General features: G+C 34.5%; 1 protein-coding gene across 7 annotated transcripts in view; it reads left to right on the top strand.

Annotated features, from left to right (window-relative positions):
- Positions 1–19,480, top strand: part of AKAP9 (A-kinase anchoring protein 9) — a 194,756-nt gene that overhangs the window by 125,660 nt on the left and 49,616 nt on the right. For all 7 annotated transcript variants that reach the window (XM_032305898.1, XM_032305897.1, XM_032305899.1 and 4 more), the window contains 2 exons: positions 1,878–2,110; positions 18,741–18,903. In XM_032305898.1, the coding sequence (XP_032161789.1) occupies positions 1,878–2,110; positions 18,741–18,903 (396 nt within the window). The remainder of the gene's footprint in view (positions 1–1,877; positions 2,111–18,740; positions 18,904–19,480) is intronic.

The following is a 19,480-nucleotide window of genomic DNA, read 5'->3' as shown; positions in this document are numbered from 1 at the left end:
GTATACATTGTACTATACTTTATGTGAATTCATTTTGAATTCCAAGATCATTTTGAACTCATGAATACTTTTGTAAAGTATTAATCAGTATTACCAAGACACTCAGTTTTGAATACGTGGAATAATCCAAGGAAATATTGGTCTGGTTGCTGTTTGTTTTTAAGTTTTGAGAATAAAAATACAAAGTGAAAATTGTATTAGCTGTTACATTAAGAACTTAGATAAACTGTGTAATAGGAGACATTTAAAATCACTTCCTAGAATGCAGTTTTCGATTCTTTAGCCAGTGACTTGTACAGAGGAGGTACTTAGTGAATTTTGGACTTTTCTGCATTCGTAGAACTTGTCTAAAGTTGTATCTGATATTGTTAATACATGACATTGAGAAAAATGCATGGCACCAGCCGCTTTAGCTTAGCTGGACATTTTAATAAATAGCTCCTATTCTCCTGGATGACTATATCAAAACGAATATTCTGAGTACTTTAGAAATTAAAGTTTGATGTTAATTTATTAATTTTATAAGTTACTGATAAGAAATACACATTGTATGTAATAAAAGAATAGGTAATTCCTCATCAGGATATTTCACTATTGGGCTGTACTGTGCTGCCACAGACAAATAACTGTATTCCATGACAGCAATTAATAACCTCTTATTAGAGAAAACACTTAGTTAGAGAAAACACTTCCAAAGTTTATTCTCTGCTCATATAAACTCAGTTTTGTTTAAGTTAAAAATCAGAATAGTGTGGATACATACACATCCATTGTTAAATTAGAACTGCTCCTCAGTCTATTACCCTCTTTGTACTATAGCTCTTAGAAAAGTTTCAGGCTGCAAAATGATCTTCATCCCTTTTACTGTCTAGCCTGAGCTTGTGTTGCTACCCAGTACAGTGCTCAGAAATCAGAGGACCTATGGGGCGCTGGGGTGGCTCAGTCCGTTAAGCACCCAACTCTGCTCTTGGTTTTGGCTCAGGTCATGATCATAAGATCCTGGGATCAAGCCCCGTGTTGGGCTCCATGCTCAGAAGGGAGTCTGTCTAAGGCTTCTTTCTCTCCCCCTCTGTCCTTCCCACTGCTTGCTCGCTTGTGCTCTCTCTCTCTCAAATACATAAAATAACTCAAAAAAATTATGATCTGTTCTAGACAAAATCTAGCACTTCTTCTATCCTTATTCCTGGAATATCCCATTGCATAGTGTTTTTCTTTTCATATATCATTTATGTCATCATATAGTCCTTGAGGATAGGAATCAGATCCCACCACCTGTGTGTCTCCATTACTTAGTAAATCCTGCATGGTGGGCACTTAGTAAATAGCGTTAAAAGTTGTTTTAAAAGTTTTTATCACAGAAGGGTGCCTAGGTGTCCCAGTTGGGTGACCGACTCTTGATTTTGGTTTGGGTCATGATCTCGGGGTCTTGAGATTGAGTCCTGCATAGGGCCCTGTGCTCAGCAGGGAGTCTGCTTGAGATTTTCTCCATCTTTCTCTCCCTTTGCTCCTTCCTCCTTTGTGTGCATGTGCATGCACTCTTGTTCTCTTTCTAAAATAAATAAGTAAATCTTAAAAAGTTTTCTGTCAAATAAAAAATACTGAATAACCCAAGCATTAATTTCTGCACAGCCCTCTTAGCAAAGCATTATCCTTCTCATTCTTCTACCTGCTTGGTTATCAAAGAGTATTACATTCTCTTACAATTACAGTAGTATTGCCTATTTGTTTTATTGCAATGTTGTTATTAAAAGGCCTTTAAAAAAGACCTCGTAGTTCAATGACTTCAGCTTTTAACTTGATTTTATTTTGTAACTTTTTTTACTCTAATTATTAATTATAATTGATTTATGAACTAAATAAAAATACTATTATTTCAGTTACAGATGAGTCTATATCCTCTTATTCTGGAAGTGATATGCCAAGAAATGACAGTAGTATGTGGACAAAAGTAACTGAAGAAGGGACAGATCTCTCAGAACGGCTTGTGAGGAGTGGTTTTGCTGGAACTGAAATAGACCCTGAAAATGAAGAACTTATGCTGGGTATTAGCTCTCGACTACAAGCAGCAGTTGAGAAACTCCTGGAAGCTATAAGTGAAACTAGTAGTCAGGTAACCTCTTTATGTTACTAATCTGTACTACATTTGCAGGTTTTCTTTTAAGCCAGTGAACAACTAAGTGTTTTCTCACAGAAAGTTAGTTACATTCCTCTTTAATAAATAGTTGTATTTGTCACAACTGATATTGATATCAGCAGGTTTCTTTTCAGGTGATAAGTGTTAATTTAATGTCTTGGTGGACTTTTCAGGTTCTAAAATTCAGTGTTGTTTTAATTTTAAAATATTCTAAATTCTTACACATTACTTTTTTTTATATCAAGAGATTTTAACTTTATCAATAATGAAATATTCCATTATAATGTATATTATTTATTTGAAGGAATAATATAAGGAATCTCTTAAACTGTATGCTCTAGTATGTCCTAACACACTGGTATTGTAATATGATACAAATCAGACCTACAGTCCTTCACATAATTTTCACATCCTTTTCATGAATGTTAATAGATTATCTCACTTTACTCTCTCAGTAGGCATTTAGATGAGGGACAGTTTCTACATTGAAGTACTGTTTTTATAGAAATTTTAAAGGGATATAACCATTTATAACTTCCAATGCAATTTTGTCTGTCTCTAACATTTTTACACTATGTATGGTAATTGTCTCAAGTTACTATATGTGGAATTGAAAAAATTGTTACTTTAAAATAAAGCAAATTCACTTAATCATTTTAAAAATGTTTAAAACAACTGTAGAGTCATAGCTGTTATGTAGATCAAATGAGTACTCCATTGTCATCAGTTACAGGTCCCATATTATTAACATTTTCGTTGATATCTTATTCACAGTATCCTAAATCCATGTGTATTACAGACAGAAGTTGAGAAGTTGAAAGATTGTCTTTGTTGTCTTGTTATTTCTAATGTCTGGCTTTCACTGATGTTACTTTTTTTCCTCTAAAAAATTATTCTGTTACAGAATGTTTCTGCAATAGTGGTGATTATTGGATTTACCATATTTGACAAAGATCATTGTATATTTCATGTTTTAATGCCAAATTTATTTATTTTCAGGTTAAGTTAGTGATTGAGTCCTTAGTTAGTGACCCTTAAAATCACTTGTTAACCACCTACTATTAGGCTTATGTTTCAATATGGTTTTTTTTTAAGATTTATTTTATTTTTTAAAAATTTTTATTTTTTAATTTAAATTCAGTTTATTAACACATAGTATATTATTAGTTTCAGATGTAGAGTTCAGTGATTCATCAGTCTTACATTATCAATCCATTTTTTTTTCTCTTGTCAACTTGCTTTTGGTATTTAACAAAGAAGGCATTACCAAAACAGCATATATTACCAGCAAAATTTTGTCTTCTGGATAGTCTTCAGGCAATGACAGTTTTCTCATTTTTCTTTGTAGGGAAATCCTTTTCTTCCTTGTAGGGTCAGGTTGACTCTTCCTTGTAGGGAGACAGTTTAAATTTTCTTCTGTGCTGGAATGTGGACTGTATCTTTTTAAGAGCACATTGCCATACTTTGTGATGAGAATTCACTATTTGGCCCACAGAATGTATCATAATACATCTACTGTTGATTTTCTGAATTGTGCCTTGATTGACTAGGCAAACTCTAAGGTATTCATATTCAGTTAAATAGGTATCAGAAATGTTTTCATAGATAAATTGCTGTCTTTGGGCAATTCTTATTTTTCCAGAGCTTTCTTTTACAGCAGGTACAAAATGATTGAAAGCCTTTTGCTTCAGTTACTCAAAGATTTCCTTGAGCATCACAAAGAACTAAAAGTACAGTATTTTTAAAAACTCGCATCTTTGTGTATTTACTAATACACAGTAGAAAGGATAACTACACAAATAACCATAGTGGTTTCATCTCTTGCTAAAACCACAGTGAGTTACTTTTCATTGTCAACCTCCTAAGTGCTGATAGGAAGAAGGCAGCAATAAAAACCAGCTTCATTTTTTTTTATTAATTTAAGACATTAATACTCTTGGATCAAAGAATTTTAATGTTTACCGTATTTTTCTTCAGCCTCAGGTAGACTACTAAAGCTCAAATATTGAAACTATGAATGCTATGTCATAATGTGAAATTCCATAGCTATTATAAGAAAACATATATTTTTGACTAAGATTTGCTGTTTTTTTAAAGTCTTTACTTTTTTTTTTTTTTTTAAGATTTTATTTATTTGACAAAAAGATCACAAGCAGGCAGAGAGGCAGGCAGAGAGGGGGGGAAGCAGGCTCTCCGCTGAGCAGAGAGCCTGACATGGGGCTCGATCCCAGGACCCTGAGACCACGACCCAAGCCAAAGGCAGAGGCTTAACCCACTGAGCCACCCAGGTGCCCCTAAGTCTTTACTTTTCTAATTAGCATAAGCCCTGGATTGGCCTTCTTTTAGAATGCTTGCATATATGCCACTTTAACAGTATGCTACTCTACTGAGTTAGCTGAGCCAATTCAGACATTTTCAGCTGTTGCTTTTCAGCTCTTTTAAAGTTTGAATGCATATGCATCATAATTATCCCTTTTATTCTGTGAAAGGAGTTTAAATAATTCTATATGGAGTCTCAACATAATCCTGCCTTTTTTTTTTGCTTTTGCTTTCTTTTTTTTTTTCTTTTGCTTATATTTTCTTAGTATTTAGTTTCTGTGATTTATACTCTTTCTTACTGTGAAAAAACTAGTAGTACTTTTCCATTCTTAGCACTATTCAATACTTTTGAGCTGGATCTTGAACACTGTTAATACTCTTGCTGCTACTTGATACCACTGTAAATTATGGACAGTCTAGTTAATGCGGTATAATTGACCTTTGAACATAAAGCTAAAGTGTGCAGCTCCATTTATATGCAGATGTTTTTCAATATATACAATACAGTACTATAAATGCATTTTCTCTTTATGATTTTCTTAATGCCATTTTCTTTTTCCTAGCTTACTTTATTTTAAGAATATAGTATATAATATGTAATATAATGAACAAAATAGTGTTAATCGATTGTTTAGGTCATCAGACTTCTGGTCAACAGTAGGCTATTAGTTGTTGAGTTTTCAGAGAGTCAAAAGTCCTGTGGATTTTTGACTATGCATGGGGTCAGCACCCCAATCCCTGCATTGTTAAAGGGTCAACTATATAATATTTTTCTTCTTCTTTTTTTTTTTTTTAAGATTTTATTTATTTATTTGACAGAGAGAAATCACAAGTAGATGGAGAGGCAGGCAGAGAGAGAGGGAAGAAGGCTCCCTGCTGAGCAGAGAGCCTGATGTGGGACTCGATCCCAGGACCCTGAGATCATGACCTGAGTTGAAGGCAGTGGCTTAACCCACTGAGCCACCCAGGCGCCCCCTTTTTTTTTTTTTTTAAAGATTTTATTTATTTATCAGAGAGAGAGGGGGAGAGAGCGAGCCCAGGCAGACAAAGAGGCAGACAGAGGCAGAGGGAGAAGCAGGCTCCCTGCTGAGCAAGGAGCCCGATGTGGGACTCGATCCCAGGACGCCGGGATCATGACCTGAGCCGAAGGCAGCTGCTTAACCAACTGAGCCACCCAGGCGTCCCAATATTTTTCTTCTGACAAGCACCATGGAAAATAGTAAATAAATAAGAAATGATCCATGGTTAGACTTGTTCCTATAGACTACTGTGGAGAAACTTCCCCCATAATCCATTAATGCTGCCAACAGACAAGCATGTGCAATCCATCTGAAACACTAATTTTCCCAGGCCAGGATCACACCTCATCACGTCCACTTGTGCGACCAGGTTGTGAGATACAACAGGAGCTTGACCATGGCATTTTCGAAATTATTCTCAATTTGTTAAATACTAGTAGAGCAATAAGTTTTTTAGCTTTTACTGTATTAAGTATTAATGAACAGGTCACAAAAACTTTGCCTAGAGCACTGAGCAGTTTTCAAACTGCAGTGTCTAAACCAGCAGCATCAGCATCATTGAGGACTTGTAAATTTAAATCCTCACTTCCCACCCCAGACCTACTGAATGATGGAGCCCAGCAACCTGTGTTTCTGCAGGTCCTTTAGGTGATTCTGATATACACTGAAGTTTGAGAACCATTGATCTAGAAATTATTACTACATGTTCACATTATTCTAGCTGAACTTTGAAGTGTTCTACTAATATGTTAGAGAAAAGGTTAAAGTGGTTGTTGCCATTTGGTATAAAAATCAGATCTTTCTTAGGTGAGTTGTATTTTTAAAGTAATGAGAATAGGAACTTTGTAAAAATCTTCTTTTAACCCAAATATTTCACCTGCTGCTCTTCCATGGACAGATCTTTAAAGCCATTGACTGCTTCAGAATATTCTCATTAATAAAGTTATCTTGAACATGATAAATATTTTTAACAGTTCATTAGATTGTTACAAAGTAATGTGTAATCACTTTGTGAAATAACTTGTATTCCATTTTCATTTTAATGTGTCATTATTTGGTTCTTCATAATGGGATAGTTCTCTTTTACCTTAATTTTTTTTTCACTTGTTACAAAAAAATTCTAAAATAGAACTGAAGGACACTGCTGTAGTCTATTTGTCCTTGCGGTGACAGATAAGTTTTGCCAAGTAGCTCTCTACAGCATACCCTGAGACTAGGAAGGAGAGTAGTGTCTCATACTTTGGAGTCACATGGGCCCAAGTAAAGTTTATTGGAAGACTTGATCCTTGGGATGAATCATTCATTCATCATATTTATTGAGTCCTACTACAGAATAGTTAATATTTTATATTCCAGAAGCACAGTATTGAACAAAATAGATGAAATCCTTGCTCTTATAAAGCTCTTATAGAGCTCTTATAAAGCTCTTATTCAATGGTAGAGACCAACAATACATAAGCATACAGTATGTCAGGTGGTGATATCTGCTGGGAAGAAAAATAAAATAGGGGGAGATAGAGCATAATGGGGGAAGAGGACATGTTGTATAGGAAAATTGAGGGAGACCTGTCTGATATAATATTCAAGCATATTTCTTGAGGAAGATTAGGAGAGACAGCCATGTAAGTAAGTAGGGGAAGAATGTTTTAGGCAAAGGACTAAGAAGGTGAAGGCCCTGAGGTGGTCTTGTGCTTGTTCTTTGTGTGGCTGACAAAGAGGCCAGTGTGACTACAGCAAGGAGAGTGAGGAAAATGAGAGATGAAGTGAAATGGTATCTGAAAACCAGATCACATGGAACTTGGGATTTAATTCCTATTGAGGTATGGAGCGGTTGTGTACAACTTTCTAACTTTTTATTTTGAAATAATCTTAGAGAAAAGTTACAAAATAGTATGAAGAGTTTCACTCGACTTCACCTCATGTTAACATCTCATATAATTATATTATAATTATCAGAACTTAGAAAATAAAACTGGTACAGTTCTGTAAACTGAAGTATAGATTGTTTTGATTTAACCATTTTTTCCCCACTAAGGTCCTTTTCGTCTTCCATGGTCCCACGTTGCATTTGGTTGTCATGTCTTTGTTAGCTCTTACCTCTTCTTCAGTTAGTACCTGAGTCTGTCTTTGTCACTTGAAAAGGACTGGCTACTTATTTTATAGAATGTCCCACCATTCATGTTTGTCTGGTATTTTTTCATGATTACACAAAGCTTATGCATTTTTGATAAGAATACCACAAAAGTGATGTGCCCTTCTCAGTGTATCATCAGAGGGCACATGATGTCCATGTATCTTATTACTGGTAATGTTAATCTTGATTTCTTGTGGTATCTGCTGTATTTCTCCACTGTAATACTACTATTTTTCCCATTATAATTAATAAATATCTTGAAGGAGGTACTTTGAGATTATGCAAATATCTTGTTTCTCCTTAAACTTTCACCCACTAATTTTATCATTCATTGGTAGATCTTGCCCATATGATTATTACCTTGGTATTGTGATGATGATTTTCTATTTTCCTCATCTTCCATCTATTATAATTATTCTAAAAGTGCTATTTCTTCACTCACTTTTATAATCAGGATCCATACAGACTTGTAGCTATTTATTTTTTTTCAATGGGTTATAATCCAATAGTACAGTAATTTGTTTTGTTCAGCGTTGGTGTTGAGAACTTTTTCAGGAGGTTCTTGTGCCTTTTTGGAAGTGCTTACTTTTTTGAGCATTTGTACTCTCAGAGGCTCCAGACCCATCTTATGTTATTCCTGTCCCGGTCCTAGAATCTACCACTCTTCTGAGGAAATTAGGGTCTTCTTACTAGATAATTATATTTGGAAACCAAGATCATTGTTACTAAAGTGTAATGACTTGTAGGTCCTCTTAGTAGTTTGAAACTGTATGGGGTATATATAAATACATATAGTATTTATTTGTGTATCTCTGAGTATTTATTGTAAAAATATCAGTTCATATGTTCCATCTAATTCTGATCCAATACCACAGCATTCATTCTACCCTTTACCCCTTTCCTTTGTAACTTTGTTCTCCATCAATGAGAAATCAGGCTCTCATTATCTGCATATTTTTACTTGTTTAGCCATATATACCCATAAAATGACTTCACAGTTGCAAGCCTATATCCCTGTAAAGAACAGATTTATTAGAGTACAGTATTAATGTGTAGTACTTTTTGTCTTTAGCCTTATACAGTCAACAGTACTGTTTTTCAGAGTATGTTAGGTTAACTCTTCTCTCTCACTTCTTCAGTGTGATTTTGTTATTCACTTTTAATACAGTTACTATCATTTGTTACAGTTTTTATTCCATTTTGAGTTTGCCCATTTTCTAAAAATTCACAAATGGTAAGTTTCACTCTTTGTATGGGTAGATCTTTTGGTTGTGACAGATGCATAGATTGTGTATCTACCACTACAAACATGACATAAAATTGTTCCATCCCCCAAGATACCCTGCTGCTGTCTTTTGTAGTCAGCCCTTCTTCTACCTTCTGCCATTGGCAACCACTGGTTGCTTTCCATCCTCCATCCTTATAATTCAGCTTTTACCACTGTTGTAAGTGAAATGACACATTATATAGTCTTTGGGATCTGGCTTCATTGTCCTAAAGTTCATGTAAGATTCGTCAGTGTTGTTGCATACATTAAAATGTGGTTCCTTTTTATAGCTGAGAATTATTTTATTGTATGGACATACCACAGTTTATCTATTTAGAGGACATACATATTATTTCCAGCTTAGGATCATTATTTTTGAGTAACTGATCTAACTTATATTTTTCAAAAGGATCATTTTTGACCACCCTGTCAAAAATAAACTAAGGGGGTGGGGGAGTCTAGGGCAGAAGCACCAAAACCAGTTAGAGAAGTTACTTGCCCAGATACACAAGTTATATAGTGGAATTAGAATTCATACCCAGGCAGTGTGGCTTCAGAGTCTGCTCTTTGCTACTTTTTCTGCCCTTTGCAAATGAGTGCATCACTTTATCAATTACTGCTGATTGCTCATGTTATCCACAGGCTAAGGAATAGATTTTGAAGTCTGGGGTGTTCCTGGTAACCTTATAAGAGCAGTTTGATGAAGTAATGGGGATGAAATTGTAATTCAAGAGAAAAATGAGAGGAAAGGAAGTAAAGACTTAAAAGCCAAGTAGACACTAGGTAGGTAGGTCAAGGAGAAAATTTGTGGCAAAAGGCATAGCACATGAGTGTAAACCAGCATGATGTGTATGAGGACAGGGGATAGTTTCATGTTATACACATCGAAGATGGAAGGTGGGAAGCTGATAGTGAGAGTAGAGGAATAACCAGTGGTCACATGTCAAAGTCCCATGTAAGCTAAGCTAGGGAGTTTTAACTTTATGCTATAAAGTGTGGAGAGTCATTGAAATATTTTTGATGAGAAAATAATACCAAATTTGTGCTTTAGATTCCTTTGGCAGCACTGTGATAAGTGGATGGGCAGGAAGATTGTGAGGAGAGAGACTGAATTTAGGGAAACAAGAGACACTTAGAATATTCCTGATAAAAAATGATAGACATCACAAGGGAAGTAATTTTAAAACTTTGAGGAAGCTGAATTTGATAGAAATTGGTATGACTCATCAGATACAGGGGATTAGGAAGATTGAAGGAAACCAAGCATAAATCCTTGGTTGAGTGAGTTGTTGGTGTATTTTGTTTATTGAGATAGGGGATGAAAAAGAAGTGAGTGAGGAGTTAAGTTATAGACAATATGAGTTTGAAATGCATAGAGGCAACCTCAAGTAAAAATATTCACTAGAATGTAGAGTTTTGGTAGAACTATATTGGAAGTTGTTATTCCTTTAAGACATTGAAGCCATTATCTTTAGAGTGTATACAGAGCTATTTTTTGTGTGGGTAGAATGCTCACATTTCAAAGAGAAGAAAGATAGGTACGTCTACAGAGGATAATGAGAATGAAAGAGGAAAATCAAGAGAATAGTGCCAGGAAAACCAGATAAGGAGTGATTTTCCAAAAATTGTCAGTTACTATGGAAAATCGTAGCTGCTGAGGATTAGTGTCCATTGGATATTTTAATGTGAATGCCATCCGTGATTTTGATGAGAATAGTGTCATAGAATTGGTAAAGGAGAATTCAAAATTCAGAGAGTTGGAGAACTAGAGACAGCAGTTGTATGCCTACTAGCTGTGAAGAAAACAGAATGCTAGCTTGAGAACAGGAAGGTGTTCTTTTTTTTTTTTTTTTTTTTTTTTTAAAGGCTGGAATAGAGTACATGGAGTAACAGTGGGGAAGCTGAAGATTGTGGGTCAAAATGGATGGGCTTTCTGGAGGCCAGGCCCCTGGAATCCAGAACAAGGTAGAAGGTGTGGCATTTGGATCAGAAAGACCTTCCCTTGTTTAAGATTGGAGAAAGAGATTATTGTGGGTTATTGTGGGCTTATGTTTGGGATGGAGGAGGAGTTTCATTGAGGTCTTCATAGTCTAAGTAAATATTGTGAAATATTCAAGGTTTTTCTTTTTTAATGTAGATTTATATGTTTTGTGATTTTAATAGAGGATGTATGATTAGGACTTGTACTTTGTTTTAAGTACTTTGTTTTAGTTTGCTTTTAAGTTCTACAGATATATCCTGCTTCAATAAAAGAACTAGTGAGCATTTTCTTTACCATGTACCAGGTTATCTATTTTATAGGCTGATATGATTATATCTATTAAAGAAGTATTTTACTTAATGTATTTGATTTGACAAGTGATTTGCCCTAAAGTGTGTCCCAAACCATGTAATAATACACTTATTATGATGAATTTTATTTATCATTTGCCCTGATAGGCTACCATAAAAATCAGGCTTATATTCAGCCTATTGCAGTTTCCTCTTGGTTGGGAGAACTTTCCTTATGATATAAGGAAAAGTGCTTAGAGACTCCCTGCAAGCCCTTAGAAAGGTAACCTCTTTAACGTAATCTGTATTCAGTAGTCTCTTTGTGATTCTGCAGAAAAGCTATCTTTGAGAGTATGGTTTCAGATTCTTGATTCCTGAATTAGAAATAGAATTCAGTCTGTTCCATGGGAGTAGTCTTTCAGTAACTAAAGTTTTCCAGAATTCACAGGTACTATCAAGAGATACCTTTAGGCCTTGGAAGAAATTAATGGGGAACTTATTCCCACAGAATAATGATTGTTATAGACAACTCTTAATAAGTTTATTGTCATTTTTGAGAATAATGAAACCTAAGCTGTGTGTTTCCATATTTTCTTATAAAGGGAGACTTTTCCTGAGGATGAAACAGTAATTTAAGTTAAGATTTTGTCATTGTTAAGTTTTAAGCGTAACTGTAATCCAAATGTTGAAAGGTATTTTTCCATTAGGATTTCCCCCATTGTGCTTATTATATATAATAATATATATTATTAGGTCAGGGTTCTGTCAGGGCTCTGTCAGAGTACTGCATCCAGTATTCAGCCCCTCTATATTTAAGTAATTTACAGAAACAAGTGAACATATCAATATCCAAAAGAGAGGAACAATATCCAAAAGAGAAGTGTTTTACAGTTTGAGAGAAATATTTATGGGGGGAAAAGGTTAAGTATCTTGATGCTATACAATTAAAGATTAAAGTAAAACTATTTAGTTTGGGAAACATAGCTCTATACCCCAAATTAATAGTCTACATATGTGCACTAAAATCCTGATTATCTGGAACGTGGGAATAATGACTTAGTCTGAATAATTAAAAGGATATCTTCTTAAAAATTGAATTCATTTTGCTTTAACTGCCCTTTTTTTTTTTTTTAAAGATTTTGTTTATTTATTTGACAGAGATTACAAGTAGGCAAGAGAAGCAGGCAGGGAGAGAGAGAGAGGAAAAAGCAGGCTCTCTGAGGAACAGAGCCCGATGTGGGGCTCGATCCCAGGACTCTAGGATCACGACCTGAGCTGAAAGCAGAGGCTTTAACCCACTGAGCCACCCAGGTGCCCTGCTTTAACTGCTTTTGATTATAAAAAGTTTTATGTGCTTTCTAAAATTTAAAAAAAAAAATAGAATACAATTTGAATTATTCTAATGCAGAGTAATCTGTCTGAACGTCAATTAATATACCATCAATTAATATACTCTTACTAAGGGAGCTATTTGCCCCTATCTTAAATCACCTTTATTGCTATTCTGAGTCCTTCTTCCCCTCCCTAATTTTAACTGGGTTTTGTTGTTTTTTTGTTTTGTTTTGTTTTGTTTTGTTTTGTTTTTTTGTGGTTAGTTTCTTTAACCTTGACTTATATGTTCCTAGTTAGAAGGGAATATACCCTACTCTTAGAGGCTTTGGCTTTACATGGATGGAAATGAGTTTTAAATGCTTTCAAAAATGGGAAAAAATTATAATTTGGATTATTTTAATTAAGGGCCACCTTTTTGAACATGAATTAATATAATATACCATCAGTTAATATGCTTTTGTTAAGAGAGCTGTTTGCCTCAATTCTAAATCATCTTAATCTACTACTTTTTTGAGTCTTTTTCTCCTCCCTGGGTTTTTTTCTACTACAAAGAAGTAGTTAATTCTTACCTTGACCTGAATGTTTCTATTTATAAAGAGATACTTCTTATTCTCTGAATCTTTTTTTCTTCAAATAAGAGAAATTGGATACTGGATTATCCAAATAAACTGTAATTTCCAGAAGGAGCCAGGAAAGAGTATTTTGAGAACTACATGATATGGTTAGCATGGATCCTTTCATTTCATAAAGCCGATTGGCTAGGATATAGATGATTTTGTATCTGGTAAAGATCCAGAAAAAAAATATTTAGCTGAACCAGTGTAGGGTTAGGCCTCCATTTTGTACAGATATTCAGACTTATTCACAGACTAACTGGTGGGCTCACATAAGCATAATAAACAGGAATTTGTCATTGCCTGATCGAGAATTTTAATAGGCAGCTGTCCCCTGCTCCATCCCTACCCAAGGCATCTACCTGTAGATTCTGGGATTTCTGTTGAAAATCTCATTTTCTCTTCCCTAATTATTAGCCTGCTATGAAGGCTTTGAGTGTTGACTCCTTTAAACGATTTTGTGTAGTGAAAGTGGCTATAAAATGTATTTTTGTTGATAATCACCCACTGGCTTTAGTATGGGTTTTTCCATAGTAGATAAAAGGTTTTAGTTTTATGGGTTTAGGATATTTAGTTACTGGACAGAAAAAAGGCACTACAATGAAAGCTCTTTCATTTATTTGAAACAGCTCTCACTATTAAAGATCTTTTGATGTTAAAAAGTAAGTTCATCTTTTAAAATTCTGAGTGTCTAGTTTATTCATTGTTGCCAACATTTCTGGAGCTACCAGAAGACAATTATTGGCAACTTGCACTTTTTAGTTTTAGTCAGAGTCCCTAGGATACTTTAAGTGGTATAAGTTCCAAACATATTCTATATAATGCAGCTTTTTAAAAGAGTGGGATTTTTTTTCTCCTTAACATTCACTCTGGAAACAAATCAATGTGGAAAAAGGTTATAACTGAACTATCTGTATTTAGTTCTAATGACTGCTCAAAAGATGAGTATTATTTAAGGAAATATCAAAAGGAAATACTAAGTCTTCCAGAAATAATTATGATTAGATATACTTTAAGAACCATTTGGTAATGTGGACTCAAACCTAGTTGATTTCATGTTTTCACATAAAACAATTATTTAATAGGATGGAAAAATACTAGCTTATCTTAGAAACATAAACTTGTCTACCCTTTTCAAAGCTCTGACGTGGAACTTGGATCCTGTTAGGCAAGCTTTTTTGTGGGCGTATTAATTCACATTCCACCTGTCAGTACCTATAGGTAAAGACAAGAAACCACACCCTCTGTTCTGACCTTTTCCTCAGGGAACACTGACTAGAATCCTTTGGCTCAGCCTGCGAGGCTGTTTGAATAGCTCAGTTCAGAAGAGCTTTTACTTTTGAATTGAGTGAAGCAGCAAGAACAAGGGAAATAATGTTGCAACTACATTTCTCAAGACTGCTGCTATGGAGATTTCAAACTTGACTTTCCCTGCCAGATTCTTTTTGGAAAGCTTATTTATTTCCACAGATATATTTGATACCGAAAGCAGTTTTATGGCTTGGCTAATTAGATATTTATATTTTCATTCTTCCATTCTTTAAAGATTTCATTATTCTAGGTAAAAAGGTGTTTTTCTGCTTTTTTGTTGTCTTTGTTTTGTTCCTTTTTTTTTTTTTTTTTTTTTGATGAGTACTGGTGGAAATATAGGTTTTTAAAATAGATTTGTGCATTTTTTCTTTTGTTCATTTATATGAATTAATGCTTATTTGATAGTACTAAAAAGAAATTTTCATAATTCTATGTGTATCTTGATAAACTAAAAAGAACTTTTTAATGTAGTGGAAAACTGTTAAAGCAAGTGAAGAAATTTGGCAGCTTCATCTACTAGCATGGATTCTTACCGTACTTATTTGGCAACTGTCAAACTCAGTGGCTCATGGTTGGAAGAACAAGATGAAGACATTTATGAGGTTGAATCTCGTGTGCCTTTACCACATCCTTTTCCTCTCTGTGAACATTTGGATGAAAATAACTCTGTCATTATTAATACTTCTATTTTTCATTTTATTCATAAAAGAAATGGGCACATATTAAAGCTTATTTCTAAAATTTCACTGCCTACCCCTCCTTATTCAGTAAGTATAAAAAATTTGATTTCTTATACTTTACTTTCAGTTTTTTATGCATTTAGTTTAAAAAAGACCTGTATAATGAGAAATAAACTTTAAATGTCCTTAGAGGTAAATGGGGTAGAATCTAGTTTTGTTACTGTTTCATGTGTTAATACTCATTTATCCTGATATATTGAAGAGCTAAATTTGGTCTGAGAGCCCCAACTTGGCTATGTTTTTGATTCCAGAAAGCAGAGTGAGATAGTATTACAGTTTTCCATGGCAGGCAAGCTGTTTAAAAAGATCCTGCTTGTCCTTAAGAATCTTGCTTTTATATGTTGATGATGCCAATCCCGAGTAAAAAGTGGAAAGATTGTATTTGAGGGAATGAGCATTGTGATACTTAAAACAGCGAAGTCCATTGAGCCAGTTAGGAAATGTTTACAATCATATGGTATATTGGCTGTAGTTCCAGACAGGGAAAAAGAAAATATGGATTCTGATTTTAATTTTCTTGTTAACTTATAAGGAACTTAATCTTTAATATGCCTACTAGTCCAGTGAGGAGATACTGTTTTCTTTATGTGAAATGTATTTTACAAACATTATTAAGAGTATTTAGCATGAAAAAAAGAGTATTTAGCATAGTTAGTTATTTAAGGCTTGTTTAACATGTAAGTATGTTGTGAATGATTCACTACAAGTTATTCAATATAACTACAAGTTATTCAGCACGTTTTATGACTTTCATGGCTTTTATTGTAATACACTAGCTAATATTTAATAGGCCAGATGATTTTCAGAAGAGTTTTGTTACCTCTCCTGAAACTTTTATATTAAAGTGACAGAATATTTATTGATGCTTTATACTTACTTTTAATGTAATGAATTTAACTTATTCAGAAAGGCTGAATATGACATTTTAATATATATTTAGATGGGCATTTGAAGGGAATCTCTTATTCCAGCAAAGTAGGAGTGCCATTTGCTATATTAAATGAAATTTGTATCATTAGCTTTACTGTATTTGATTCTTCTAACTTTTTAGTTTTGTTTTGTAAAACTGAAGTTATTTCTTGTGGTTTTATGGTAAATGTTTAAATGCACTTTAAGGTTGCTTTAGATCTTACCAAGAAGTAGAACATTAGAAGCAAAAACTTAATTTTTTAACTAAATCAAACATTTTGTTTTAAATGCTAAATGGCCTTGTTGTGTTTGTACAGTAAATTTGAAAAAGGAGAAAAAACAAACAACACTCCTGTCCATTTAGTGAGAACTTCGAACTCTTTTTTTGAGATTTCAAGTATTTATCAAGCAACCAATTTATAATGTACAGAAAAAAGTTACATATCTACATATGTAGAAGCAATTGATACGCTTTAAAAATATAGGCTGTGACTATAAATTCAGGAGAGTAGTTATATATAAATTGGGTCTTTATGGTTATGGTTTTTTTAATAGGTAAAAAAATCAATATATATTAGTTATCTGCATTTAAAGGAAAATACTGTTTTGCCAGTCAAAGTGAAAATATAAAGTTTTATCTTTGTTGAGGTAACAATGTACAGATATTTTAGGAGATATTTTGTAATTTAAAATGTAATTATCCATTACAAGTCATAAATGTGTATTCATCTTATCCCCAAATAATAGTTGTAAATGATATTTAATACATCCTATTAAATAAAACAAGAATAATCACATACTAGATACTTTGGAAATTGACATAGAGTGACCATAAAAATCTTTAGTTAGTAGTTCTAAAATCTGTTTGCTATGGTAAATACTACTCAGATATGAAGAGCAGAAGTCTTTAAAATACACTTAAATATAATTTTATAATATATTTGACTATAAATTAGAAACCACTGCATTTTGGTACAGTGGTTCATATTTTAAACATAAAACATGGTAATATCTTTCTAATATACTAGGTACCTTGTAATTTTACAAATTCTTACTTGATGAGCCTATTTTTAATATACATGGTAACCGCTTTTTAAAAAAATTTTTAAATAGTGTTAAATGTTAAAAATTTTTAAATAGTGTTAATGTTATAAGACTACATACTAGAAACATTTGAGGTCAGTTTTTTCTTATGTAGTTGTTTAAATAATAACAGATAGGGGCACCTGTGTGGCTCAGTTGGTTAAGCATCTGACTCTCGATTTCAGCTCAGATCACGAACTTGGAGACCTCACATGGGTCTTTGCACTGGGTAGAGAGCCTGCTTAAGATTCTCTCTCTCTCTCTCTCTCTCTCTCTCTCTCTCTCTGGGGCGCCTGAATGGCTCAGGGGGTTAAAGCCTCTGCCTTCGGCTCAGGCCATGAGCCTGGGATCGAGCCCCGCATCGGACTCTCTGCTTAGTGGGAAACCTATTTCCTCCTCTCTCTCTGCCTGCCTCTCTGCCTACTTGTGATTTCTCTGTCAAATAAATAAATAAAATCTTATAAAAAAAAAAAAAAGATTCTCTCTCTCTTCCTTTCCCCCTGTCCCTTCCCCCCATGCTTGCTTGTGTGTTCTCTCTTTTAAAATAAAAATAAAAACAGATAAGCCAGTGCTGGCAGTCAGAAGTTCAGAAAGCTAAGGCAGAAACAGTGCTTTTGTGTACTTTCATGGAGCTGGTAACAGTGATCACTCTTTCTTGAGAGCTTTGACCTGTACTTGACTGTCATCTTTTTTAAATTGTATAAGAACGGGGCACCTGGGTGGCTCAGTGGGTTAAGTCACTGCCTTCGGCTCAGGTCATGATCTCAGGGTCCTGGGATCGAGTCCCACATCAGGCTCTCTGCTCAGCAGAGAGCCTGCTTCCACCTCTCTCTCTGCCTGCCTCTCTGCCTACTTGTGATCTTTCTCTGTCAAATAAATGAATTCTTTAAAAAAATAAAATAAAATTGTATAAGAACATAGCCATGCCAATAACAACATGTATTAAGGAAGATGTATTTATGAGTAATTATGGATAATGCCTCTGTATTCTAATGTTTTGAAAATGAATATTCATGTGGAGCCCTGTAGATGTTTCATAGATGGACAGAAATATAAAGCTTTTTAGTTAAAACATGGGTTATAATAATTTCATTTTGTTGTGCCACTATGATTTTGTTAATTGATCCTGTTATATTAAGCATATATTAGTTCCCCATAGTGTATAGCAAGAGTCCACAATCAACAAGTGTTCAATATAAGAGATACTAAGTTTTTCATACAATATGATTAGAGAAAATTCTTCAGAAAATACAAAAAGAGCCTGTGTGTCATTAACTTTATGTTTCTCTTTATGTGATGAAATACAGATCTACTGATATGAAGTGGTTTATTTCCAAAAGAAACATTTTTTTACACCAAATTAAAATACATCTCTTGTGTAAAGTTGTATGTAGCTAATCTACTTGTGTACTGACTTTTTCTTCCTATTAATGTTAGTATGCACTAGATATATTATATGGCCATAGTTCAGCAGTTCAACAGTATGTCTTTATTTTTATTTAAAAATCCTTTTTTTTTTTTTTTTTAAAAACCTTTAGTGGGGAATGACATTGGCCTTCCCAACACTTAGTTGTCTTCCTTCATGTATGCTTTCCCTCCTTGTTTAGCTTGAACATGCCAAAGTTACACAGACAGAGTTGATGCGGGAGTCATTTCGACAGAAACAAGAAGTGACCGAGTCTCTTAAGTGCCAAGAAGAACTGCGAGAGCGCCTTCATGAGGAGTCCAGGGCCAGAGAACAGCTGGCTGTGGAGCTCAGTAAGGCTGAGGGTAAGCAACTTGCCGTTGGCAACCGAGGGAGGAAAACTTTCAAGTTTAAAAAAGAGTTGTTTTTTTTTTTTTTTAAAGATTTATTTATTTATTTATTTGTCAGAGAAACCGCGAGCGAGAGCGAGCACAGGCAGACAGAGAGGCAGGCAGAGTCAGAGGGAGAAGCAGGCTCCCTGCGGAGCAAGGAGCCCGATGTGGGACTCGATCCCAGGACGCTGGGATCACGACCCGAGCCGAAGGCAGCTGCTCAACCAACTGAGCCACCCAGGCATCCCTAAAAAAGAATTTTTTGATGCAAAACAGATCTGGACATTACCAGTCTACTCTAATTTAAGAGTGACCACTGAAATGTAGTTGTAGTTTGTCTTCGGAGTTTCTCCAGGTTATTTTAAGAACCGTATATGCTTTTAATTATTAGAAAGTATTTAATAGAGGGGCGCCTGTGTGGCTCATTTGGTTAAGTGCCTGCCTTCAGCTCCGGTCATGATCCCAAGGTCCTGGGATGCAGCCCCTTATGGGCTCTCTGCTCAGTGAGGACTCTGCTTCTCCCTCTCCCTCTGCCTAGTGTGCTCTCTCT

Source organism: Mustela erminea, chromosome 11 (genome assembly GCF_009829155.1).
Source record: "Mustela erminea isolate mMusErm1 chromosome 11, mMusErm1.Pri, whole genome shotgun sequence".
Classification (NCBI taxonomy): Eukaryota; Metazoa; Chordata; class Mammalia; order Carnivora; family Mustelidae; genus Mustela; species Mustela erminea.
The sequence above is the reverse complement of the archived record's forward strand: the minus strand, read 5'-3'. Positions and strand labels throughout refer to the sequence as shown.